Consider the following 26,210-nt stretch of genomic DNA (forward strand, 5'->3'; position numbering starts at 1 on the left):
TCAGAGACCATTTCATGCTTGACAATCAAATAATATAGTTTGAAAGTAATCAACATATCAACAAATAATGGTCAAAAACTGATAGTGAAAATATTATTTCAATAACCGAAAAGTTTCAAACATGTTTTAAAACGTTACATTTTGAGAATAAGTATAATGTGCCGAGTGATAACAATCTTCTGAGGTTAGCTGAACCCTCTTGGGCTATTTTTGTGACAATCGAAGGAGCAAAGGCCTTTGGTGCCTGTAAGATACTTTAAAAAAAACCGAATAAAGCTGTCACTTCTAGAATCCCTTTATTATGGGTCTTTTAGACTTCCAATAGCTAAGACTTTTCTTCATCATGTGTGTTTCAAAGCATACCTCATCCCTATTTGCTCAGGAATGAGACATTATTATTGTTATATGCTTCAAAGCATACACGATGAATATTCATGTAACATCAAAACATCTATATGTGCATATTTTTCATCCATATATTTTACACTCGAAAAAACACACACGCTCAACGATGGAAACTAAACACGAGGGTTGCGCTCGTTTGAGTAATTTCTCACCCTCAATATATCTCCTAGGTATATCACTACTTGTTCCATAGTAGGCCTAGCCTCTAGATCAGTATATATGCATCTCAATGCTATGTTCAATACATTATCAACTTGTTTTCTTTCTTTCCCTTGTACAAACAATTCGAACTCCCCATTTCCCATCTCTTCTTTCTTCATCCCTTGCCTTCCTAGTATGTCCAACAAAATAATCCCAAAATTATAAACATCATCTTTCTGGCTTAGCAATTCAGAATATGCATATTGTTCAAGAGGGGATGGCTTTTTTGGCCAAGTATCGGAAAACTCTGTTCTCTCTGCTAATTGCACGAAGCCATAGTCAGAAAGACAGGCAGTGAAATCGATGTTGATCATGACATTGGATGCCTTAACATTACCATGGACATTTAGTTGTATGTCCTTTTGATCTTTTGGGGGATTTTGAGAATGGATGAATGCAATGCCATGAGCAATGCATCGAATTATTTTCAAACGTTGTTTCCAGTCTAGTGCAGTTTGGCCTAGATCCCTTGCTCCTGCGGGTAAGAATCCAATAAGCATATATAATTTAGAGTATCTGTTTAATTTAATCTGGTATAACAAATCATTTATGATTATAGTATCTGTGTAATTTAATCTGCTATAAAAGATCATCTCTTTTATTTTCAGGTAACTAGTTTAACTTGTTAAGTACTGAAAGTGACTTGATAGACGTGTTAAAAGAAATAGACGTGTAAAAATTCTTTTATACTATCAATATATGTAAGTTATATTCATAAAAAAAGTGTGATGACTAACACGTAGTAATCATAGAGATGTGTATTACAAACTTGTGTAGTATATCCATAATCCATTGTTTCTTACATAGGAAAAAAAAAAAAAAGAGAGAGAAAGCCCTTCATATTCATGTTGTGTTATATATCCATAATCGGTTGTTTCTTTCATCTATTACAAAGTTTGTGTTTTGGTTAATTAATCTAAAACTTAAAACGAGTTTTACTAATTAATGAATTTTACTGAACAATTTTAAACACGAATTGTAATAAGTTTCAGTCTAAGTTTTAAATGATTTTAATTTTTTAAATTAGAAATAGATACACAAATAACCGGATTATAAAATGAGAAATTGAAATAAATAGTCATTCACTCAAAAGATTAGCTGGCAGATGTACAATATATGTATATATTATGCATATTCGATTAAGGCTGTAAATTGTTTTGGCCAAACGGCCAGAATTAACTTGCACTTGTAAAATTGTGATGAAATAACAATAAATATATCATAAACGGGTTGAACTTTTGTAAGGTCATCTAAAAGAGTAATCGTCCATCATAAGTAAGATTAGTAACCTAAAAAATCAGATAACATCTTTTTAATGACTAATTAAGCAGAACAAATTATTGTTGATCTATGAGTGTGAAAGCTCACCTGCAAGTAAATCAGCAAGACTACCCATGGGATAGTAATCACAAACAACAAATTTGATCCTCTTTGAGTAGAGATAAGCTGCGATTGGAACAAGTTGTTTGCAATCTTTACTAACCCTAGCAAACTTCTCAATTCTTCTCCCAAAGTCATTCATTTTCACAACCACTTTTCTAAATCTCTTCAGAGCACAAATTTTCCCTTTTAAAAGCACAACTTTCTCAGTCATCCCTAAATGACTCTCGCCCATAACCCCAGCTGATGCCCTCAACACTTCTTTTAATGTCAATCTTGGCTCACAATTATGAGCAACTGCTTTACCTATTGAGACATAATACAATTAAATAAATAAAAGATATATTTCTTTAATATATAACTTAACGTTAGATGCAGATAACTACGCAATTCAACTGAGTTTAAACTATATATACCGTCAGTATAAAGATTTTTTACACCATCCGGTCACCTTTAGTTGTTGTAGTAGGTAACATGTCTTATTTCAAGATTACAAATCCCACATTTTAAGGATGTTTACTTTAAAGATATCTTTTGGGTGACCTGATAGCGTACAAAAGATTTTACATTGACAATATATACAATCAACCTTTATATAACGGCGTCGTTTGTCCGAATGTTTTTGGGTGCTAGAGCGAAATGCTGTAACATAACATAACATAACGTGAAAAATCGATTCCAAGAAAATTTGGCCGTTATAATGAAATATTATCATAGAAGATGGTTGTAACATCAGACTATATAACTTAAACTCACTCAACATTACCATGGTTACGATTAGGATGATTATTTTGGTCAAAAAATACGAGGGGGACATCATGTTTGAATCCTATTATAAATTCCTCGTACTCATACATTGACATTGATCTGCAGCTGTTTTCTTCATGATCATTGAAGTTCCTTCTACTTATTTGGTGTTTAGTGACAAAAGCTCTTGATAACATCTTTAATTATGTTAGAAAAGAAAGGGTTTAAAGAAACTTTCAGAAAAAGGTTCCTTGGAGAGAATATATGGAGTTTAGAGGTGTTGTCTCATTGGTTATAGCATCTTAGAAGACATCGAATTCCAGGTGGTAAAAATGATTTTATATAGTATTTAGGATTAATTTATGTGATTTAATTAGGAGATAGTGAGCTGGGATCCTTGTTTTTCACCACCAAATTTATTGGTTTGGAATTAAATATCTTGATTTTTCTTACGCACTAAACTCATGGAATAATACTGTCGTGTGTCAATTTATTTTGTGGTAAATAACTTACTCACATTACGTGTTTATATTAAGCCAACAAATATATAAAAAATTGTCGTTCATATATACATTTATCCATTTAAGCAATAAATAATTGATATGTATTCTTGGTTCTTCGATCTTTAACTTCTAAGGTTAACTTGTTTGATTTGGTATAAATACCTAGTGCTGATAAATAGTCACACTCCTTCCTTTTTCTTACCTCGAGCTTTTCCTAATGCCCCAAAAAAAAAAAAAAAAAAAAAAATAGTAACGATCAACTAATTGTAATGGATAAATATTTGAGTCCAGTTAGGCGGACAATGAAAAGGACATGAAGCGTCATACGTCACCTGCTTTATAAAAAAGTATTATATGGTATGGTATAGTATAATATAATATAATATACTACTTCAATTTCAAGAGAAAGTCGATCCTTTATTTGTTCTTAGTTGTGCTAAACTGCGTCATTAATAGTTTCTAGATGTCTTGATAACATCGGTCTAGTGGGTTTTACTTATACCTTTCATACATTTAGTTTTACTAATAATAATGCACATTTTTATACCAAGGTTTTATTTATGTTTTTAGTTCAACTTGCCTTGGCCAATGACAAATAGCAAGATTTAAGAAGTGACGATCAAAACATAATCTTCACCGGTCGTTTACACCAGAATTATCGGGTGTCTGAACAGATTCTTAGCTTCGCCCAAAGTGGATAATATCCACATCATGGTTCGTTGAGACAAGTATGAAGAATAACAGAGTGATGAATCGAACTTGATTTAGTACGGTAGTCTAGACACGCCCACACAAAAGGAAAAGAAAAAAAACTAGCATGTCGACTTTGGTAGTCAAAGATACTTGAACTATGTAGGCGACACACAGAACTACATAGGCGACACACACTGAATATCAGATAAGCCTATAAGGTGATGGACCATGTGAAGCTTAGTTAGGAGGGTTTGGTGATGGACTATGGAGAACTTAATTTGAACTTTAGCTGAACGTGCGAACAAAATCCTGTTTGTCACCACTATGTACCCTTCTTGATAGTATCGGTCCAGTGGGCCTTCACTCAATTAATGATGTTTTTTATACTAAGGTTTGTAATTGTTCTTAATTCAATAGGGTGTCATTGAATTGAACAGTCTAGCAACAAGAGAGGTGAATAAAGATCATGTAAGAAACAGTGAACTATATTTTTTTTCCATCAAACAGTGAACGATAGAGAACACGCTAAACCTCACCTTTTTTTCCTCACCGTAATGATAATGTTCGGATCAGTTTGTGCACCTTGACTATTCCATCGATTATTTGTCACATTCCACCAACACAAGTACGAGATAACTTTGCAAATCAATGCTTAAACAAATAAAAAATCATTGCTCGTTGAGCCACGCCCTCAAGTTACTAATGGTTACACATTCCTTATAGGCACAATTGGCATAAGGTGAGATCAGAGACCTGTTCAAACTTCAAATCTTTGGTAGTTCAATTCCAACTACGTGGACAGTAAAATTAAAATTACAACCTAATGGTTGCATTTCAACAACTATTTCAATCTACAAACATCTGATGTGGGATTCAAATGTCACTATGTTTTGCCCCCTCCTTTTACCTCTCCTTTCCCCATATTCACTGTCCACCCTTCCAAATGAAAAAGAATGAATTCATCCACGTTGATGGTCAAACGAGTTACTCGTCACTTAATATAATCCTATATATATATATAACCATATCTTTCAATTTCCTTCAGACAGAAATAAACATAGTTCCTTTAAACCAATTCACACAATGAATAAATTCCTCATTGCCATTTTCTTTCTGTTTTTCACCCTTTCATTTGCTCGCACACCCTTAACTCAACAAGAAAACGATATCACTGACCTCAAACTTCCCAGTACTCTTGCTGAACCCGATGCCACCCAGGCAAACCAGCTCGAAAAAGAGACTCAACATGTTCAAGAGAATCGAGATCTCCTCCTTCAAGATCGCCTTCTCGCTCCTAAGGGCAAAAACATTAAGGCATTACCTTTGACGTTGGTCCGGCTTCGTCCGATAAACCGCCACTTTCGTGTCAGATCTAGGCGTCCTTATCGACTATGCCACCACCATTTCCGCCATGCATCACACAACCTGAAGCCAAGAACGCAGTCAAAACACCTTGATGATCAGATCCCTCATGGTAAAGATACGATACTTTCTTCTGGTCATGAGAACAACGATGACTTTGACCGTGTAATGTTCCATCATGGAGGCATGCATGAGTTTCCGGGGGAATGGATGAGTTTCCTCCACCAGAACGATGAAGACGATGATGAGCAAAAGATGTCGAAGTTCATAATCAAGCGGGACAATCACGGTAAGTTTGGTAAAATGAAACTGAAGGAACATTTCTATGACCCCCTTGATGATGATGTCGAGGACGAGGATGATGATGATAAGATTTCAGCAATGCAGCATGAAGATCATCATAGCTTTGATAAGAAGAAAATGAAGAAGCATTTGCACCATCACCATGAAGAAGAGGAGCACGAAGCTGGAGAAGAGAACGAAGCACATAAGGAAGAAAAGAAGACCGGTGGTTTCGTGAGGCACATTCGCAAGTTCTTGGATAACTACTTCGATTGAAGCACCTTTGCTAATCTGTTCTGTGTTTTGCTTTAGTATTTTGTATTAGCGCATGTATTTCTAGAGTTGCTCATTTTGGTTGAGGCCGGGAGACAACCTCTTCGTACAAATACAAGAAGAAGGTTGCGTACCATATAAGCCCACCCTCATAGGATAAGCCTTTAGCTTATTGTGACGTGTGTTTTAGTAGTTGTAAACAAACTTGCATCCATGGGAGATGTAGTAAGAAGGATACTAACATGTATACAATATTATTGGAATACGAAGTTGAAATTACAGTTTCACTTAGAGCTAGAACAAAATTCTTCATTTCTTTTTTGTGATTTACTGAATTGAATTGGAAGTAACACTACAAAAAGAAACTGGCATTAGTTACGAACTTTGTCGCTAATCCGTCGCTAATTGATCTTAGCTAACATAATTCTATGATAATCCATCGCTAAATAGGATTAGCGACGGAACTTATTTAGCTACAGAATTTGACCTCTAATTCCTGTGTTTTTTAGTAGTGAAAGAATTACAAGATACTCAGAAGTAGGTAGGGCATGCACCAGTTTGTTGGCTGCTGGCGAGTTCCACACAAGGCCAAGGGCTGACTTGAATTGCAGCGCCGCTAACATCTGAGCATTTCCAAGGGGATTTTCGTGGTCCGGGGTTGTTTCCATGAAGGTTGATATTGGAGAGACAAATCCCAGAGAAAGGCGAATTTTTAATACCACGAATCAAACCAGCCTGCAAAACCTTTTCTCCCCAAACATCCTTAATCTTGATACCCTTAACAATTGGAAGAGCATTCGGATTGTATTTTTCATCCGGATGGTCCCCAACATCACCTGCAATCTTAATCCCCGTACGTGAATTTTCCATGTAGACATTTGAGACTGTAATGTTTCTGATCATCCCTCCTCGACCAATGTTTGTCTTAATGTGAATGCCAACTCCCATATTGAAAAGGTTTATATGCTCGGCTAAAACATCCACTACGCCACCAGAGGTTTCACTTCCAACTGCAATTCCAGCAAATGGAGATGATCCAGTTATCCTTCGGATGGTTATGCCATGACTAGGACGACCATAAGCAATGCCATATTGATCCCAGCCACTCTTTACAGCTATTAGGTCGTCCCCCACGGAAATGTAGGAGTCTTCTATGCACACATGAGAGCTTGAATCTGCAATGGTAAATAAACATGTAAATGAATTAATCGCAAAGAAAGAAAAACTGCCATAAATTGCTTAAGTGTTCAGTTTTCTAACAAAGTCTACAAGAACCTCCCGCACTTGGCTACTCAATTAGTTCACCTTGGCAGAAATCCTTGAACTGTTCAAAGACGAAACTATCTCAACTCTGAATAGTTCAAGGATTTGGGTGAAGGGGGAGGTGCCGGTGGAAGAAGAAGTGGGGCAGGGGGTAAAATGAGGTTGGGACGGTGAGGTGGCATGCCATGTGGCATCCACCTCAGCAACATATCAGGCCACTTGGACTGGTGTTTGCCATGTTGGAGGGCCTTAACGGAGAAGGAGTATCTTTGCACCAATTTTGTAACATTGGGGGCAATGGTTCAAAAAGTATAATGGAGGGTGTAAATGATCCTTTTCATATAGTAGAGGGGTATTTTTGAGCCTTTTCCGTTCATTTAACCATGATAACGAAATGACACCAATGAAAGGGGACTCAGAAGACTTGAGGAGTAGAAACTTAATGACAGAAAATGTGCTAGCTTTAATACACCAAAGAGAGGCTAAAACTCAAAACTTCCTAAGATAAATATAAAGTTTCAGTGAATACTGCTTTGCTCTACCCGGATCAATTCCATCAGTGTTTGGTGAATCAGCTGGAGCCAATATGGTGACATATCGAATAACAACATCGCTGCCAAAGGAACAAATAAACAAATTAGACTAAACTGCAATAGACTAGCTATAGCGTTGCAGCTTTTTTCAGATTTTTTGACATGCTTTCCATAATTCACCAGGAAGTTAATACAAAATTATGCAGAATTTATACCTGCAATAAACAGGGTGGATATTCCAAAAGGGGGAGTTCTTGAAAATGACATTAGAAATGATTATGCCTCTGGAGTTCATCAGTTCAATGAGATGAGGTCGTGTATATTGAAGAGTTCTTTGTCTCCACATATTCCACCAAACATCACCCTGGCCATCAATAGTACCATTCTCACCTGAGAAATCAATTCAATACTTCAGTCAAACCACATTATATCAGTCCCCGAATGTCCTTATAATAATTGATATTTACCAGTGATAATCACATCATGGAGCCCGTTTCCATGGAGTAAGCTCATATACCTTCCACCAGCTCGCTCTCTTCCTCTCCCATATGAAGGCAATGGATCGACCAATGGCCATTGACTGGGATCCTAAATTGTAATTCATTGCCAGGATTAGAGAACCAATTGGACGACACAAAGGAATGAGGAGAATAAGTGGTCTTAACTTTGAACTAAAATGTGTGATCTCATACACAAACACGTGATAAATATTCTTGTTGAAAGTAGCTCAGTGTTTTGTTCTTTTTTCTTTTCTTCTGTGAAATGTAAATTCTCGTTCGATTAACCGCAGTTCTGTTCAGAGATCACTTCACAGTTACAAGCATGTAACTGCAAAATAATACAATGAGACAAAGATCAAATTGGCTTTCATTAGTTTAATCTTTCATTTGTTTTTAGGCTGATGAAGACCATTAAATAGTTCAATAACCCATTGTTGTCCAGTATCCTTGGTATTTTAAATGCCATCACATGGATCAGGTCCCATTCTCCAAAGGTCCACCAATAACTTAAATGCATTTAACTCCTATTGTCCATACCTAAATAATTGCTCATTTTTAAATAGATTCACTTTGGCTTACTCCAATTCCATGGCTTGCTTAATATATTGAGCATTGTGCTATGCGCCCCACCATTCAAAACAAACAACGCTGTGTAAGCACGTGAACCTGAAATCTTGGTCAAGAAAATCATACCACTCATCACTCAGCTGTCTATGCCAGCAAACTCAGCTCATACTTAGAAAAAGGTCTTAAAAACTACATTTAAAATTTTTAGGAATAGCAGCGCTTCTCGTCCCTCAATTATTAATAAGTTTTAATTCAATCCTTGTGTTATATGACTAAGCATATTTAGCCTTCAATTAATGTGCGTTATTAATCTCTTTATGTATGAAATATGTACTCCAATACTTACCGTTTGTTGAACTGTATCGCCCCTCAAATATGCAATAATAACCTTAACATGACATCTGGGTGATTAAATGATGTGATGGTCAATAGTTCGTGAAATTTGTGAAAATTCATAGGAAGAAGGATCAAAGTACAATCTCAAGTAATTAAAGGTTAAAGATGCTTAGCGAGATATTACAAGGACTAAAATTAGAATTTACTGATATTTAAGGGACTAAAAGAGCAGATTTCCCAATTTTTCAATTACATTCTTGCATTCATAGCTGAAATGGGTCAAATGATAGTCAAAAGAACAAAGTTCATAGTAAACGATTCTCTCTAAATGAAATTATTCTAATGTTATAAAGCACAAATATGAAGAATAAAGATTGAGAGAGCTAAAAAGCAGAAACTGAAGCAATGTTGGAAATAGATACCTGAGTGGCTTTGATAACAGCACCACGGGCCAAATAAAGAGTCATTCGACTAGTAAGATTAAATGGACCAGTCAAATATACACCAGCAGGTACATAAAGCAAAGTTCCACCCCTCCTCTTCAAGTGTTGAATTCTAAAAATTGCTTCTTTAAATGCTTTTGTATTCGATGTTCGCCCATCACCTACACCTCCAAAGTCCAATATCGATATCTTATCATATCGATTTTGCATTGGTACTATCCCCGAACACGTCTCCCACTCTGCCGCCACCAACCAGTTCATCAGAAGCAATGTGCTGATAATGCATAGGAATATTGACCCGATCCGTTGATTCATTGTCTATGGGGTTGAAGGAAACTGGAAAAAAGAAACTGTATACAAGCTTTAAGCGTGAATATTATATTATGCAAGATCAATCAAATGTGAGAAAAAGAATTTAAGAGAAATTGACATAAACAGCCGCCCACCAAAAGAACAACCAGCAAATATCTATATCTTTTTTTATGACATGGAAACCCGTAGCCGCACCATTCGGGTGCGCACAGGTAAACCCAGCTCCTATGCAATAGCTCGCAAACCACAGGTAAACCCAGCTCTTATGCAATAGCTCGCAAACCATAGGAGAGATAACCCGCACTAGGCAAGCCCCGTGCAACGAGCTCGTCCCAGAAGGCAAATCCCCTGTTGTCGTAGGCAGGGATTTCGAACCTGAGACCTCCATTATGAAAGCCTCATGCTCAACTAACTGAGTCACCCTTGCGGGTAGCAAATATGTATATTAATGTATAATATACATAAAATATATACATTTTTGATACATACGTGTATATTTTCTTTTATATTTGGCCAGCGAATGTAATTACCGGCCAAATTTGTAACTTCTCCAAAAAGAAAATGTAAGCTTTTAAGTGTGAATATTATGCAAGATTAATCAAATGCTGAGAGAAAAGAACTTTGTTTTTATAACAATCACAATAACAACTTGTTTTTCTAAGAACAAACAATCACAATAACAACTGCATCTCAATTCTATATTAATATAACCATAAGAATACTCAATAGCCATGAGTTTGATTAGGACCCGTTTCATTCCAATACTCAGTAATTCGGGTTGTTGGCTATAACTATAACCTGTTTAATCTGCTTTGACAACCCAGTTGAAAAAGTTCAGACATGTTAAGCATAAAGAAAGACAATTCCAAATACACAGATCTTGTTATACGCATGGAAATGTAAATAATTTAGCAGTAGAAAGAAAGTAAACAAGCAGAAAATAACAAAAACGGAAATTAAAATTGGGAACTTTTAGTGGGTACCTGGAAGAGACAAGTGTGTCTTTTTGTATCATGAATGAAAAGGAAGAGAGAAGAGTTCACACTTTTTTGTTTGTTTTTGAGTCTACGCAAATTAATGAGCAAGTTTAATACTAGTACGTACAAAGAAAGACAGATAAGAATAACAGGGACGGAAGTGGAAATGACTAAAACAGTCTCACCGTCATCAACTGTTTATACTAAAGTTTTCTTCTTTATTATTTAACGGATAGTTTTCACTTTCAGGGTGCTCAGTAACAATGGTGGATGCCTAGTTGTTTTTTTTATTTTTTTATTATTATTATTATATTTGAGTCAGCGTTTGTGCATCTCAAGATTCAACTGTTATATTGGATAGTTATTGAACCCTCCTCAATTTATGTATCATATTTTTTCATTTAATCTTATCTCAAAAACATACTCCCGCTTAATAAAAAAGAGTGTCCACTTAGATATTTGCATACCTCTTAAGAAAATACTAATTCCTAGGTAAAAATAGATATTTTGACTAAATTATCCCTAATTAAATAGGTATTGGATTTGATCACTTAACTTTTAATAAGGACAATTTTGAAAAAATAAAGTTAATTGTTTCTTGATTTGGTAAGTGAACACTCTTTTTCAAGCAAAAAAAAGGGACGTGAACACTCTTTTTTATCCGGAGAGAGTATCATATTTTATATTTAAAAATAATTTAATTTTAAACTTTTTATTATCTTTAATGAGCCAATTTGCAATCATATAAGTATTTATGCTCATTTTAGACCACAAATTAAAAATATTAAATTAAAAATATTTCTTTCTTTCTGAAACTTCATACTTAGTCAATCACCTCAATATAAATTGAGATGGATTAATTACTTTTTACTAGCAAATTACTTGATATATTTGTCCACTAGTGCTTTTAATAGCAATGTTATTAGATAACCTTGTCCACTAAGACAATTTTTTGTCTCAACTGAATTTGAATTGGATGTGTAGAGTGTTTATATACATCTCATTTTCATGTTTATCAAATAATTATTTGACCAGAAAAATAGTCTAAATTGTAGAATCACGCTCGGAGTCTGTTTGGATTGGTTTATTTTAGGTGCTTTTAAGCTAAAATAGCTTTTAAGCATTTTTGTAATGTTTTGGGTAAAATAAAAAGTGTTTTTAAACAATTGTTTTTAAATCAAAATGACAAAATAAGCCAAAAGTCATAAGCCCATCCATACGGGCTCTAATTGCGCTCAAATTTAATTACAATATAGCTTTCCAAACATGCCCTAAGAGGAGAAAACACAATCCATTTTTTGGCATTATTACGTAGAACATAGAGGATGAGAAAAGAGGAAGGTGGGACGGACGGTGGAAAAATAACTCTACACAATTTGCATTATTTTCTTATTTAAATATAGAAAATTCAAACGAACAGAAGAAAAAAAAAAGGAAATTTGGAGATAAAATAAAAAGGAATATTTTGATCATGAACAAAGTTTGGTTGAGTCAGCGTTTGTGCATCTCAAGACTCAACTGTTCTATTGGATAGTTATTGAACCCTCCTCAATTTATGTATCGTATTTTTTTCATTTAATCTATCTCAAAAACATACTCCGCTTAATAAAAAAGAGTGTCCACTTAGATATTTGCACACCTCTTAAGAAAATACTAATTCCTAGGCAAAAATAGATATTTTGACTAAATCATCCCTGATTAAATAGGTATTGGATTTGATCACTTAACTTTTAATAAGGGAAATTTTGAAAAAATAAAGTTAATTGTTTCTTGATTTGGTAAGTGAACACTCTTTTTTATCCGGAGGGAGTATCATATTTTATATTTAAAAATAATTTAATTTTTAACTTTTTATTATCTTTAATGAGCCAATTTGCAATCATATAAGTATTTATGCTCATTTTAGACCACAAATTAAAAATATTTCTTTCTTTCTGAAACTTCATACTTAGTCATAAATTTGAGATGGATTAATTACTTTTTACTAGCAAATTACTTGATATATTTGTCCACTAGTGCTTTTACTAGCAATGTTATTAGATAACCTTGTCCTCTAAGACAACTTTTTGTCTCAACTGAATTTGAATCGGATGTGTAGAGTGTTTATATACATCTCATTTTCATGTTGATCAAATAATTATTTGACCAGAAAAATAGTCTAAATTGTAGAATCACGCTCGGAGTCTGTTTGGATTGACTTATTTTAGGTGCTTTTAAGCTAAAATAGCTTTTAAGCATTTTTATAATGTTTGGGTAAAATAAAAAGTGTTTTTAAACAATTGTTTTTAAGTCAAAATGACAAAATAAGCCAAAAGTCATAAGCCCATCCATACGGGCTCTGATTCCGCTCAAATTTAATTACAATATAGCTTTCCAAACATGCCCTAAGAGGAGAAAACACAATCTATTTTTTGGCATCCTGAGCTTAATTAGATAATTGATTATTAGAAAGAATGAATTCGTTGATGCAGTCTTTGCCAATAAATATTGGCGGCACCCACAGCATTTGATTTAAATTATATACGTATAGGCGAATCTTTAAAAAAAAAATTAAAAAAAAAAAAAAAAAAATTGTATCTTACACAATAACACTTATTGTCACAATTAAGTAGGCCTATGCACAAATCGGTTTAACCCGAATTTTCAAACCAATTCGAATAATTCAATTTGGATAATACAATTCGATTTCGATTTACAAATGCAATTATAAAAATTACGGTTTAACGGTTCGGATATGGTTGGCTTCAATTATCAACCGAACCGACCCGAACAAACCAAATTTATATGCCACTAATGACTAATAGTCTAACTATATATATGCTTAATCCTTAATAGTGAAGTAATATTTATTTAACTTCAGAAGTGGTGCAAATGAATGTCTGCATGCACACCTTGCACTGGATATTCATGGCCTTCTTGTTGGTCTCAAGTTTACTTCCCTTTTGGCCTTTCATCTTTTAAGCGTTCTTCTCACGAGCCATATTTGCCTTTTGGCCATTGCCTCCACCCATGGCTTTGTTTGGTCTTTGATCTTAGCCTGTACAAATTAGAGTTTTTTTTTTTTTTTTTTTTTTGAGGATGCAAACTGAGTTATTATGCTTGTCTGCTTGCAAGTTACAAGATGTTGGATTATTAATTTGGTATATGTAATGTGGTGTTGGCGGATTTGTATGCTTGCACAAGTTATCAAGCTCTTGTTTTGCTATTTATAAGCTATTATGCTTGCAAGTTTATGATTTTTTTCTTGGTTAATGTCTTGGTTATAAGGCTGCAAATTTAGGATCTCATTATTTTTTGTTATGTTTACTCTAAAACTGAAATAAAAATAGTTGCTTGTTTAAATTTTGAACAAATTGATTTGTGTAACCGAGCTGAAATAATAAAAAACGAATTGAATTAAACCTAGAATGGATCGAGTTTGGTTGAGAATTTTAGAAAGTCGAAATTTGAAATTTCAATTCGATGATGGCCAAAACAGAACCGAATCGATTCGTGCACAGGCCTACAATTAAGAGAGTGATACATGCAGAGTATTTAAAATCTTGAGCCCATCTCTGTCCATACCACCAAAAAGACCAAAAGAAAGACCTAGTTAAGGGCCATAACTGCACTTACTGATTGGCAGATGAAGACCATGTGATCCGGCTTTGTCGCATTGAACATTGGCCAGCTCACTTTATGCTAATATGGACTCCACCATCTTCTGTTTTTTTCTTCTTTAATTTTTGGCATTTTAATAAATATTCAAATCATACCAGGAGGAGCGGAGCTAAAAGGTTACTTACCGACTTAGCCGAATTCGATAACTTTAGTTTATATTTGTATTAAACAATTCTTTAAATATGGTTCAATTTTCATGGGTACCCTATTTGAACATAGCTACTTATCATGTACTTAATATTTTTTTTAAAATTGAGTGTCTATCCACTTTGAAACAACTTCAGAATGCGGCATGTGAAGGTAGGCTTTATTGCGATAATTGAAGTTTCATATGGTTAAAGTTCAGTAAATAAAAAATGTCTATCTACTTCAACAAAATGCCTGAACTTCAAGCAAAAATGACTGAAATTTAGACAAAAATGATTGAATTTAGCCATATATGGATGAATGTCAGGAAAAAATAATTGAACTTCAGCCAATATGAAACTTCAGACACCACAGATAGACTTACAAAATATTACGCGGTATGGCTCAAATAATGTCCTAAATCGGATATATGTACACTTCGGCCTTCAGTTTGCATAAAATTTAAATTCAACATCCAATTAATAATAATTGATACTGCTATCTTAGGATATAAGGCATAAAGTTGCTTCTCACCATATATGTCTACTTCAAGACGTTCGATATAGTACTACTAATTATTGTACGCATTAAAGCATAGATCCACAACGTTACGTAAAAGCTTTTGCAACTAGAAGATATTGCTAACATGAGGAATAAAGCTGTCAAGGCACTGGCCGCACCCATCAACTAAAGTTAGTTCCCCCACTAAATCACTATAATTCTCCACTTTAAAAGCTCTTTGAGTCCACTATACGTGATACCACATTCTCTTCTCCATGCGAAATGGTCTAATCTTGGCCAATTTCAGCCAAAATAAAGGGGAAACGGATTGCTTTTTGCATCTTTTGATGGTATAGTAGTTAACTTTATTTATTACCATCTCTTTTTGATATTTTAGTTTTACTTTTTTGTTTCCAATGGAAGAATCCAGTGAAAGAGAATTCTTGTCCAATTAGAGCCTTTGAAACTTTTGCTTAGCAATGTTCATCTCTTATCGGGACCAATTTGCGCTCACATGAAATATATCGCCAAATACATATTACTTTGCATCGGCACATGTACGAGCTTGCGCTCACATGAAATATATCGCCAAATACAATATTACTTTGCATCAGCACATACACCTGCCTTTTCACCAGATATTTGTTGTCTTATATTAGCATATGTACCACTATTTCACCGAAAACATATCACCTCGCATCAGCACATGTACCTGCTTTTTCACCAAATGCTTATGGTCTTACATAAGCACAATGTACCCATTATTTCACTGAATATCTATTGCATTACATCAACACTATATAACAACCATTTCACCGTTATCTTGTTGCCTCACATAGCACATGTACCGAATATTTTCGCTCACCTAAGATTCGACAGATAAAAAAAAAATCACTTAAAAATCTTTTGACTCTTCTGAAATTTGAATCTTGATCTCCCGTGATTTTCAACCATCTTCATTGATCGCTATACCATCCCTTTGGGTGCCTCTTTCAAGTTACTTTCTTTTGGGGTCTAAGTGCTGCAGGGTTTCTGATTTTCTTAAGAACACATTATGCTAAAGGGAAGGTACATATATACTGTGGGATATGCAGAGGAGATAATACAATATTCATAAAGAATAGGGAGAGTGGAGTATACAACAAAAAGCAAGCACTCTATTTTTTAATATACCAAATACTGTTTCTAGTACTTATTAACACACCAAACTCAAAGATACACAAGCTTATAGTGTGTCATAACCAGAGTCATGATCCTATAACAAGAAACAGCATCCTTCATGAGCATAGATATTCACAACCCAAGCTCCACATGGCTGGTTCTTCACATTATGACGTAGCCACTTGCAAGAATAAACTGGTTGCATTTTACAAACCGCGGTAACCTTACAGATGATGACAAGGAAGCATGAACACACACACACACATATATATATATACATATACTTCTGAGATCGAGAAGGACTGGCATAAGTACCAGTCACTCTACTCGCCTTCTGATCAAATCCCTGCACGCTCAAGCAAAATGATCGATCATATGCAAGAAAGTGTAAACCTATATTCTGTCGATAGGCTCCATATGGCCCTGCACGGCTAAGCGCTCTGACACATCAGCTAGAGATTTGAGGTTACACCGGATGAGGGCCTCGACAAAGTAGCATGTTTCATCCTTAGTATTCCCATCTGGGACATCCACCACAAATGACTCGACTACCATTGTTCCAGGCCTTCCATCAATGACCTCCGGGTGAACAGTGATAATTGACGAGTAGTTCTGCAAGTTTTTTGAGGAACATTAAGGCAGACACCAGATCAATGAATTACCACGTCTATTAAGTGTAAAAGTTCCACTTCCGAGCACAGTGCCACTGAGAATGATACATATACAAAACTATAGTAAAATTTGCACAATTAGGCAGGGAAAAGCAGCAGAAACAGCCACCTCCACCTCACGCGGATGGAAAGAGAACGAGACTAATATAAGGAATTTCCAATGATTCTCATCCTTGGCTAGGAATTGTAATCCATATGAAGGCAGGCAGGTTAAAACTGAACAGCTAACAAACACACCGTCCCCACACACACAAAAAAAAAAAAGAGAGAAAAAAATAAAATATAATAAAGAAAACACAACAAAAGGGTCGCAAACAATTGGGTACATCTTCTTATTAAAATTTTGATTTAAAAAAAGATGTGAATCTTGTTTCGGCTATGATCCTAATCTCATGTCGCATATTATATCTGCATCTACACTTCTTTAATAAAAGCAAGGGAAACAATTCTTTTTACCACGGACGGAGTGCTACCCTGCATGCACTACTCCATTTCCTAATAAAAGACGAGTCGTGGAACATTTCAAATGCTAAGGTACTTCCACACAAACAGTTTCTATGTAATATTCAAACACAAAAAGCCTGAGAATCCATTCACCATTAAAAGATCACCCACAGAGTTCTCAGCTTTTCCAATTGAACTATAACATATAATCCACCAAACATATGTATTGTGACAGCTTTTTTTATGACATTGGTTTTCTGATCTTACGCACTCGAAAAAAAAATTACTGTTGGAGGTGGTCATGAACCTTTTAATGGAGACGACTTAATTGAAAGATCAGACTGATGAGACAGTTCAGAAAAGCTCTCAAGCTTTAGGAAGTAATCAGAGTGATTATATTAAAAAAAAACAAGTTTCAAGAACATTAAAATCTTTCACAGAAACCCAAAGCATGAACCACTCACCTCCACAAACCAGAAAAGGATTAGGAGAAAACAAAATAGTTAATCTTAAGTTCTTAAAGCACTAACACTGAGATGCAAAATGGCAGGAGTAACATGGTTTTCCACCATTAAAAATACGTCAGATTCTTTACACGTAATATCAATGAGAGGATAAAGATTTATACCCTAAGCCTGTGATCTCCGCCCACAATCTTTACACCAAAGATATGCTCATCATCATCTAGAAGCTCTAATCTCTCCTTGCTTGTGGTAGCTGGGAGTCCGGACTTAACATTCACTTCTCTAACACTTCCGATTTCAAGGTCCCCTTGCACGATACACCTGCTAACAAATGGTTTGTACCTTTGTGGTTGATCAAACCTCCTCACTAATGACCAAACCTATCAAATATGCCAAAATCCAGTAAGCACCCAGTGAAAAAACATACACAGTACATCCATTATCCATCTTCAAATAGAATAAAACTATACAAGTAAACCACAGAAACCCAAAACGGTCGCATCCTTCCAACGTTATCCAGTGACCGGTTGACAAGCCTGAACAGTTCAGATTAAGAACATCAATGAAACTATGAAATGAAATGATTAAGCGTCTTGAATTCTTTCAAACTCGGTGCTTTTTTTCTACCTCATAAACAGCTTAAAATACATTATGTCCAAAGAGAAGTTCAAAGAGCATCTAATTTGTCTCTGAAACTAGCTTCCTCAACAGATATTTGTGAAAAGTGAAATCCATAATCTATGTTATCGAAAATCACTATAAAGATTTTGATATATTAATTCCAGCAAAAAGTTCCTTTTTGTCTGTCTACAATGTAAAGCTAAATCCTAAACTGAAAAAATACAATTATAACAACACCAAATTGAAGAAAGCTTCAAAATCATTCAGATTATTTCATCCTAATACTCAATAATTTGTCTCACAATACAATCAAATATAAAAAAGAAAAAACCCATCAGGTTCTCAGTAAAAGGTTAAATCACATACAGATCTGAACAAGAAAAGCTTAAATAAAGATAAAAAATTGATCTTTTAAGCTTAAACAACCATAAAAATCTAATCTTTTTTTCAAGAGACTGAAACTGGGGCTACTTACAAGATACAGGAGCTCTGATATGCTTAATGAACATAAAAATCTAATCTTTAAGCTTAAACAACCTTTAAAATCTAATCTTATTTCAAGAAACTGAATTGGAGCTACTTATTAGATGAACAAGAGCTCAGATATGCTTAAATAAACATAAAAATCTAATATTTTAAGCATAAACAACCATCATACAAATCTAATCTTTTTTTCAAGAAAATGAATTGGGGTTGCTTACAAGATGAGCAGGAGCTCTGATATGCATAATAATCCAATCTTTTGAGCTTAATAAACATAAAAATCTAATATTTTAAGCATAAACAACCATAAAAATCTAATCTTTTTTTCAAGAAAATGAATTGGGGTTACTTAATCTTTTAAGCATAAACAAATATAAAAATCAAATCAAGTTACCAGTTTCAAAAAAAAAAAAAAAAATCAAATCTTTTTTTTTTTTCAAGAAAATGAATTGGGGTTACTTAATCTTTTAAACATAAACAAACATAAAAATCAAATCTTTTTTTTTTTTTTTCAAGAAAATGAATTGGGGTTACTTACAAGATGAACAGGAGCTCTGATATGCTTTACAAGTGAAGAACTACACTGATTATCTCTAACATCATGTCTATGATGTCTTCTAATATAATCATCTTCAATACTACTAATCCGTCTATCCATTATGCTAACCATAATAAATAAATCTGTGAAAAAAAAGTCAAATAGAACACAAAAAACACACACAAACACACAGTTGAAGGTGAAAAAAAGTTGGGAAAAGTGCGAAATGGGAAACTTTTAGACGAGTACAAAATACACCGCCATTGGAACCTCAAAAATGAGTTTTGAATGGTCCAAATTTGATAAGAGTTTTTTTTTTTTCCTTCGTTTATCCTGTTTTGATGAAATTACACTAATTTCCCTTTAAATGGGTGGTCTTTAATTTTTGTCCGTCACATGAGTTGACCTTTAGCTTTTGTCCCCAGTAATGGGTTGCGGGTTGGGTGTAAATGGGGATCCGTTTGGAGTGGATAATTTAGGTTTGATTGAAATCGGATAATTTAGGTTCGATTTGGGGAAATCCGTCAAAATAAGGGTAATTGTGTTAATTTTATAGATGGCAGGGGTAATTTTGTTCACAATCACTAAAGGAAGATAAAATTAGCTAATAAAAATAAAGTGAAGGGATATATTGGACCCTTTTTCCTAAATTTTTCAGGGAAAAAAATCTTGTCGGCTTGTACCTTATGGGATATAACGGCAAAAATATAAATTTATATGTGCCGAAAAAATTATTTGGAGTCCGGAGCCTGAATGGCATAAATTTGCCACAAAAAAAACAAAAGGGGCTTATTGTGGAGGGAGCAACGTTTTACAAAAAAAAAAAAAATGTTAGACTGAAATTAAAAAAAAAATTGTCAAGTAAAACGTTTGTCACCCAATATTTTACAATATAAAGTTTTTTTTTTTTTTTATGAAGATGAGGTACCTTTTGATTTTTCCCTTTTAAGATTTCAGTGAAGCTTTTTTTTAATTCAAACATACACCACAAGTCATATAATAATTAACCAAACAAATATTATAATTCTAACCTTTCATACAATAATTAAAAATGCAATTTCTAATATGTGAACATAAAAAAAATACTAAAAATATAAGTTAAATAAACATCACACATTATCGGAATAGTAAATGTTAAATTAAATATGTAATTAAACACCACAAGACATATTATATATTTATTATAATAAAGACAACAATATATTCTTGGAAGATTACATAAGGAAACAACGATCGTACAACTTAAGAAAAAACATAAAAACCAACAAGCAACAACAAATACTGATTCCTAAGTTGATCGTTGTTTCCTTATGTAATCTTCCAAGAATATGTTGTTGTCTTTATTATAATAAATATATAATATATCTTGTGGTATTTAATTACGTATTTAATTTAACATTTACTATTCCGATAATGTGTGATGTTTATTTAACTTTTATTTTTAGTATTTTTTTTTATGTTCACATATTAGAAAACGCATTTTTAATTATTGTATGAAAGGTTAGAGTTAGAATATTTGTTTGAATTAATTATTATATGACTTATGATGTATGTTTGAATTAAAAAAAAGCTTCACTGAAATTTTAAAAGGGAAAAATCAAAAGGTACCTCATCTTCATAAACAAAACAAAAAAAAAAAACTTTAGTTTGTAAGATGTTGGGTGACCAACGTTTTGCAAAATCTGATTTTGTAAAATGTTGGCTGGACAATTTTTATTTTTATTTTTAATTTCAGTATGACAATTTATTTATTTTTGTAAAACGTTGCTCCCTCCACGATAAACCCTTTTTAGTTTGTCGTGGAAAGGGCAACCCCTTTTGATTTTTTTGTGGCAAATTTATGCCATCTAGGCTCCGGACTCAAATTATTTGGCAGGAGGGCCAAAACTTAAAAACCAGCACAAAATAGGGCCCAAAGTGCAAATGACGCCTCTTTGTTTATTTCTGTCATCCACATCTGTAACCTCATTTTTTTATTGATTAAAGAATAAGATAATATTGCAAGTGGGCTTGGTGGTGGGGTTAGGTATTGTTTACTATTATTTTACTAAAGTAGAAATTGAAAAGATAAAATTGATAATCTTAAAATAATGTATCTAACGTTGTATAATAATTGGCCATAATCTTTTTATAACATAGTGCCCACGTCAGCTTGAAAATATCTTGATTATTACTCGTCGCATTTTAGTCCAAATTCAGGTTATCTGGCGATTGTCTATTTCACTTTGTATATGGAAAAGATAATTTCATGATTGAGTTATAAAATTTATCTTGATTTTAAGATAGATTTAATCCTAGATAATAAGGAAATAGCCTACTTAATTTCTCCAACCAAATGTTCCCTAGTGGGAAAGTACTTACCATATTTCATAACTATTCGGTAACTTTATTCTCTTAAAAATAAAAATAGATAGAGGAAAAGAAATTATATCTTCATTTTATTTAATGTGAACATATTTAACTAAATGCGAAGTTTACACAGAAGAGAAAAAAAAGGTTTCGAAATTTGACACCTTAAATAAAGGGAAAAGGGTCAAAAATGTCCCTCTACTTTGAGGAAAGGGCTAAAAATCCTCCATTACAAATTTGGATAAAAAATACCTTTCTCGTTATTAAAGTTTTCAAATATACCCCTGTCTTAATGGAAATCTCCAACATAATCCGATTTTATTTTTAAACCCGCTTCATTTAAACCCAATCTAACTAGATAAAAAACCCATATGGGTTACCCGCTCCTGTGCCTAGTGGCTCCAGATGTAGTACTCGGAAACAAGTTGGTCGCATATGGGTTTTTATGTAGTTAGATCGCTTTAAAAATGAAATCGGGTTATGCTGGAGATTTTCGTTAAGACATGGCTATATTTAAAAACTTTAATGACGGGAGAGCATTTTTTATCCTTTTCCCTTAAATAAATTCAAGTTAGGCAAATAAATAATTTTATATACACACAATTCGGGAGGCTTTTCGTAAAATTTGACCAAAGTTTCTTGTTTGCCCTTAAAGTTGATGTCCCATTGGACCTTATCTCTAACTTTTCTTGGTGCAGTAAAAACTTCTAGCACAGTGTAATAAAAAAAAATTGCCATGCTATTGTTGTGTCAAGTGTAGAGCTGTCAAAATGGGCTTGGTCCACGAGGCCAGCTTAACTCAATCCTTTATTTAAGTAGGGTTGGACTAAGATTTCTTTGCTACATGTGTGAAATTAATTTCCCAACCTCTCTTGGCCATCGACCTCAAGGGTTGAAATTATACTTTAAAAGAATAATAAATTAATGAATTTAAAAAAAAATATAAGTAAATTAAACAAAAAGATAAAAAGTAATGAGGAAAAAGAATGTACTTACTACTAAGTAGTAATTAGAAACTGGAGTAACTGTGTTAACTTTAGAGATGCCAGGGGTATTTTTGTTCACAATCACTAATGGAGGATAAAATTGGGTAATAAAACAAAATAGAGGGGTCTATTTGACCCTTTTTCCTAAAATTTTCAAGGAAAATAATTATGTCAGTGTATACCTTGTGGGAAATTATGGCAAAAATATAAATTTATGTCTGACGAAAAAATTATTTGGCAGGAGGGCCAAATCTTAAAAACCAGCACAAAATAGGAGCCAAAGTGCAAATGATCCATCCTTTTTTTTTTTTCGTTTCTGTCATCCACATCTGTAACCTCCATTTTTTTTATTGATTAAAGAATGAGATAAATTTGCAAGTGTGCTTGGTCGTGGGGTTTGGTATTGTTTTCTATATTTTAATATTGGATCTAAAATGGGAAACCTACTTTTTAATAAAGTAGAAATTGAAAAGATAAAATTGATGATCTTAAAATAATGTATCTAACGTTGTATAATAATTGGCCAAAATCTTTTTATAACATAGAGCTCATGTCAGCTTGAAAATATCTTGATTATTAATCGGCGTAGTTTAGTCCAAAATCAAGTTATCTTACTTGATAATTTCATGATTGAGTTATAAAAATTATCCTGATTTTAGAACCAAATATATGATATATTAAATGCTAAATTATATTGAAATAATCCACTTAACTCCTCCAACCAAATGATCCCTCAGGACTTACCATCTTTTAACTATTAATAGTCACTTTTTTTACTTAAAAATCAAAATTAGATAGATGAAAAAGAAATTAATTTCTTCATTTCATTTATTGTGAACACGTTTAACCGAATCGGAGTTTAAAAAGGAAAAAATAGTTTTTTGAAATTTGTCACCTTATTTATAAATAAAAATATACAAGTTAGGCCATCAAAATTATACTATATACGCACAAAATTTGGGAGGCTTTTCGTAAAATTTGACTAAAGTTTCTGGTTTGCCCTTGAAGCTGATGTCCCATTGGACCTTATCTCTAACTTTTCTTGGTGCACCAAAAAGTTCTAGCACAGGGTCCTTGTATTGTAATTATAAATAGAAAAGAAAAAAAAAATTGCCATGTGATTATTGTGTTAAATGTACTGTGAAAAATTATCAATTATTTTCAACTTCATATACTTTTTGGTATTTTCCCACAATTATTAAATATTTGCTTTCATTCAATAACTATTTTTCTCTCATCATGTGTTTAGTACGTGCATTGGAGCAGATTAATCTGGACTAGGGCCCTGTAGGGCCCATTCGAAGGAAGCGTTCCCTATCAAAGATTTTTCTATACTCAGAACTTGCACTCGAGTTCTCTGGTTAAGGGATAAGTAGCCCATCCGCTGCACCATATCTTTGATATGTATCAACGACTGGGTCACCTCCCGTTTCAATTGCAAAAAAATGTAAAGACTTTTGGATTCTATTTAATTCTGATTACATGTTGTTTTTATTAAAGAAAAAGAAAAAATAGAATAATATTACCGAATAGTTCTGCAACTATAGGTAATGTTCATCAGCACAATACTCAATTTTTCACATGCATTATGTCGGTTGTTCTGGAAAACAGTTTAAAATGCTTTGACAATAAATTAATAATTTTATTAACCTGTACGATTAAATAAAATATCAATATTTATTGTTAATACTTCACAAACTTTCCCTCATATTTTAGTTCGCAAGACAGAGTGCAAGTATTATACACACTTTTCTTTTCTAATATTTAGTGTAACAAAAATATTTTGAATTTCAACGTGGATTAATTCATCCCTTAAACGTTAATAAATTCTAGGAAAAAGGCATAAAACTAAAAGTACTCATATTTATCCGAAATTGTCAACCACACACTTATTCATGGTATGGACGTTACGACTCCACTGAGCTATTTTAAAGTTGGACTATCACCTCCCTAAACACTGATATAGAAACAAAAGAATCACTATTTGTTTAACCATTATCCATAATTATTAATCCCCTGCTAATCCATCATTAACCGAGAAACCACTAAATCACCAAATCATTCGCGAAATATTAAACCGGCAGTAAATATACTTTGCCAGATAAATTACACAGAAGAAAGACAAAGAAAAGAAGTGCTCCCTCTGTCCTAATTTATGTGATACACTTTTTTCTTTAATATGTCTCACAAATAATGATACATTTCTATATTTAGAAATAATTTAACTTAAAACTTCTCTTTTTACCCTTAATGAAATGATTTACAGCCACATAAATATCTAAGACTTATTTTAGAACCATAAGTTTAAAAAATCTTCCTTTCTTTCTTAATTCGTGCCTAAAGTTGCTCCCAAACGCACCCACAAGTATACTTGATCGTACAAATAATATAGGATTTAAAGTCCAGATATTGTACCCACAGGGACTTATGATTAACCGTCAACTAAATTAAACTAATGCTAATTATCTAAACAAGAAATAAATCCAAATTTATATTTATAAACTAACTAAAAATAAAAGAAAGCAAATAATGAATTTCAACCAAGAAAGAGCGGATTTTTATCGGAGAAGAGATAGATCTAGGGCTATGACCACTAACAATCTAGTTGAGTCTTCAAATCGTTCTACCTATGGGTTACTAGTTGACGGGTTGATGTTAACTTTATGAGTATCTTCCGAGTTTCTCACAAGCCCTGTAGATGCTACTATAACGCCTATATTCCTATGGTCACCGTATAATGAATGCTAACGCATTTACTTCTCTGTATTCAACTAAGCAAGGCTAAAGGGTATATTCCTATCCTCATTAGCGAAACGATCAATCGAACAAGCTCTATTTATTCTGATTACGCATACAAATTTCCTATCCCTAGTTCAATTCACACACCACAGATAGTGCTCAACTATTTCGTTAAATAATCAAACAATTAAGACCAAGAATAAATAAATAACCCAAAGATGAAAAATCAATAGATATAAACGATAATCAAACGTCAACTTTCATGTTTAAGCCAAAATCCTAGAACTAAAGAGTTTAGCTCCATATAGACATGGAGGAAACATAACAAATCATCCGAATAAAAATGTAAAAACGAGTATTACAGAGTAGAGACGGTAAAATCCTCTAACTACGGCCTCCACAGCTGCTCGAAGCTCTCTATAGGTCAAAAGTTCTGAACTCCGGGTTTCAAATTTTCCAAAGTTTCTAAAAACCCTATAGAATATGTATTTATAGGATACTAAAAGGCCTGAACTTTTAAAAATCAAATCCAACTTGAACCGGGAAACGAAACCCAACAAATATTCAGAGTCCAGTTCTGCGTGCAGCACATTCGCGTTGCGCACTGATCGCACAACCAACAGAAGTTTGCAAAGAAGAATTAATTTCACGTCCAACTTTTTGCCACATAGACAACTTCAATTCCAATTG

The 26,210-nt window shown here is 33.5% G+C and overlaps 3 protein-coding genes across 5 annotated transcripts; all 3 read right to left on the bottom strand.

The window, feature by feature from the left end:
* Window positions 1-328: 328 nt before the first annotated feature.
* On the bottom strand, window positions 329-2,305 carry LOC132031892 (probable inactive receptor kinase At5g58300; the record flags this gene model as incomplete). Its single annotated transcript, XM_059421764.1, has 2 exons — window positions 329-1,081; window positions 1,975-2,305. Coding segments are annotated over 2 exons (894 nt in total), but the record flags the coding sequence as incomplete, so codon positions are not given.
* Window positions 2,306-6,069: 3,764 nt separating this feature from the next.
* LOC132030636 (probable polygalacturonase) lies at window positions 6,070-10,128 on the bottom strand. The gene is made up of 5 exons (XM_059420346.1): window positions 9,468-10,128; window positions 8,110-8,230; window positions 7,858-8,032; window positions 7,652-7,722; window positions 6,070-7,021 (listed from the first exon to the last, which is right to left on the bottom strand). The coding sequence occupies exons 1-5, from the start codon at window positions 9,801-9,803 to the stop codon at window positions 6,378-6,380; spliced, it is 1,347 nt and encodes a 448-aa protein (XP_059276329.1). The 5' UTR covers window positions 9,804-10,128; the 3' UTR covers window positions 6,070-6,377.
* Window positions 10,129-16,201: 6,073 nt separating this feature from the next.
* Window positions 16,202-19,855, bottom strand: LOC132030637 (abscisic acid receptor PYL3-like). 3 transcript variants are annotated; one of them, XM_059420350.1, is made up of 4 exons: window positions 19,717-19,855; window positions 19,447-19,589; window positions 17,969-18,184; window positions 16,202-16,837 (listed from the first exon to the last, which is right to left on the bottom strand). In XM_059420350.1, exons 2-4 carry the CDS (start codon window positions 19,576-19,578, stop codon window positions 16,619-16,621), a joined length of 567 nt encoding a protein of 188 aa, XP_059276333.1. In that variant the 5' UTR covers window positions 19,579-19,589; window positions 19,717-19,855; the 3' UTR covers window positions 16,202-16,618. The 3 variants fall into 3 exon arrangements, with proteins under 3 accessions (XP_059276333.1, XP_059276332.1, XP_059276331.1); XM_059420349.1 differs by having other exon boundaries at window positions 19,696-19,844; XM_059420348.1 differs by having other exon boundaries at window positions 19,447-19,836.
* Window positions 19,856-26,210: the final 6,355 nt, after the last annotated feature.

The sequence above is a fragment of the Lycium ferocissimum genome, chromosome 9 (assembly GCF_029784015.1).
Source record: "Lycium ferocissimum isolate CSIRO_LF1 chromosome 9, AGI_CSIRO_Lferr_CH_V1, whole genome shotgun sequence".
Taxonomy (NCBI): domain Eukaryota; kingdom Viridiplantae; phylum Streptophyta; class Magnoliopsida; order Solanales; family Solanaceae; genus Lycium; species Lycium ferocissimum.

Bases quoted from the DNA above. Each gene is read 5' to 3' on its own strand.
- LOC132030637 (XM_059420350.1), bottom strand. From the start codon at position 19,578: ATGGTTAGCATAATGGATAGACGGATTAGTAGTATTGAAGATGATTAT. The intron at 18,185-19,446 runs GTAAGTAACCCC...CATATTTGATAG, and splicing joins TCAGAGCTCCTGTTCATCTT to GTTTGGTCATTAGTGAGGAG. The intron at 16,838-17,968 runs GTATAAATCTTT...AAAAACTTGCAG, and splicing joins GCGGAGATCACAGGCTTAGG to AACTACTCGTCAATTATCAC.
- LOC132030636 (XM_059420346.1), bottom strand. From the start codon at position 9,803: ATGAATCAACGGATCGGGTCAATATTCCTATGCATTATCAGCACATTG. The intron at 8,231-9,467 runs GTATCTATTTCC...ATTACAATTTAG, and splicing joins CTGTTATCAAAGCCACTCAG to GATCCCAGTCAATGGCCATT. The intron at 8,033-8,109 runs GTAAATATCAAT...TTGATTTCTCAG, and splicing joins CCATGATGTGATTATCACTG to GTGAGAATGGTACTATTGAT.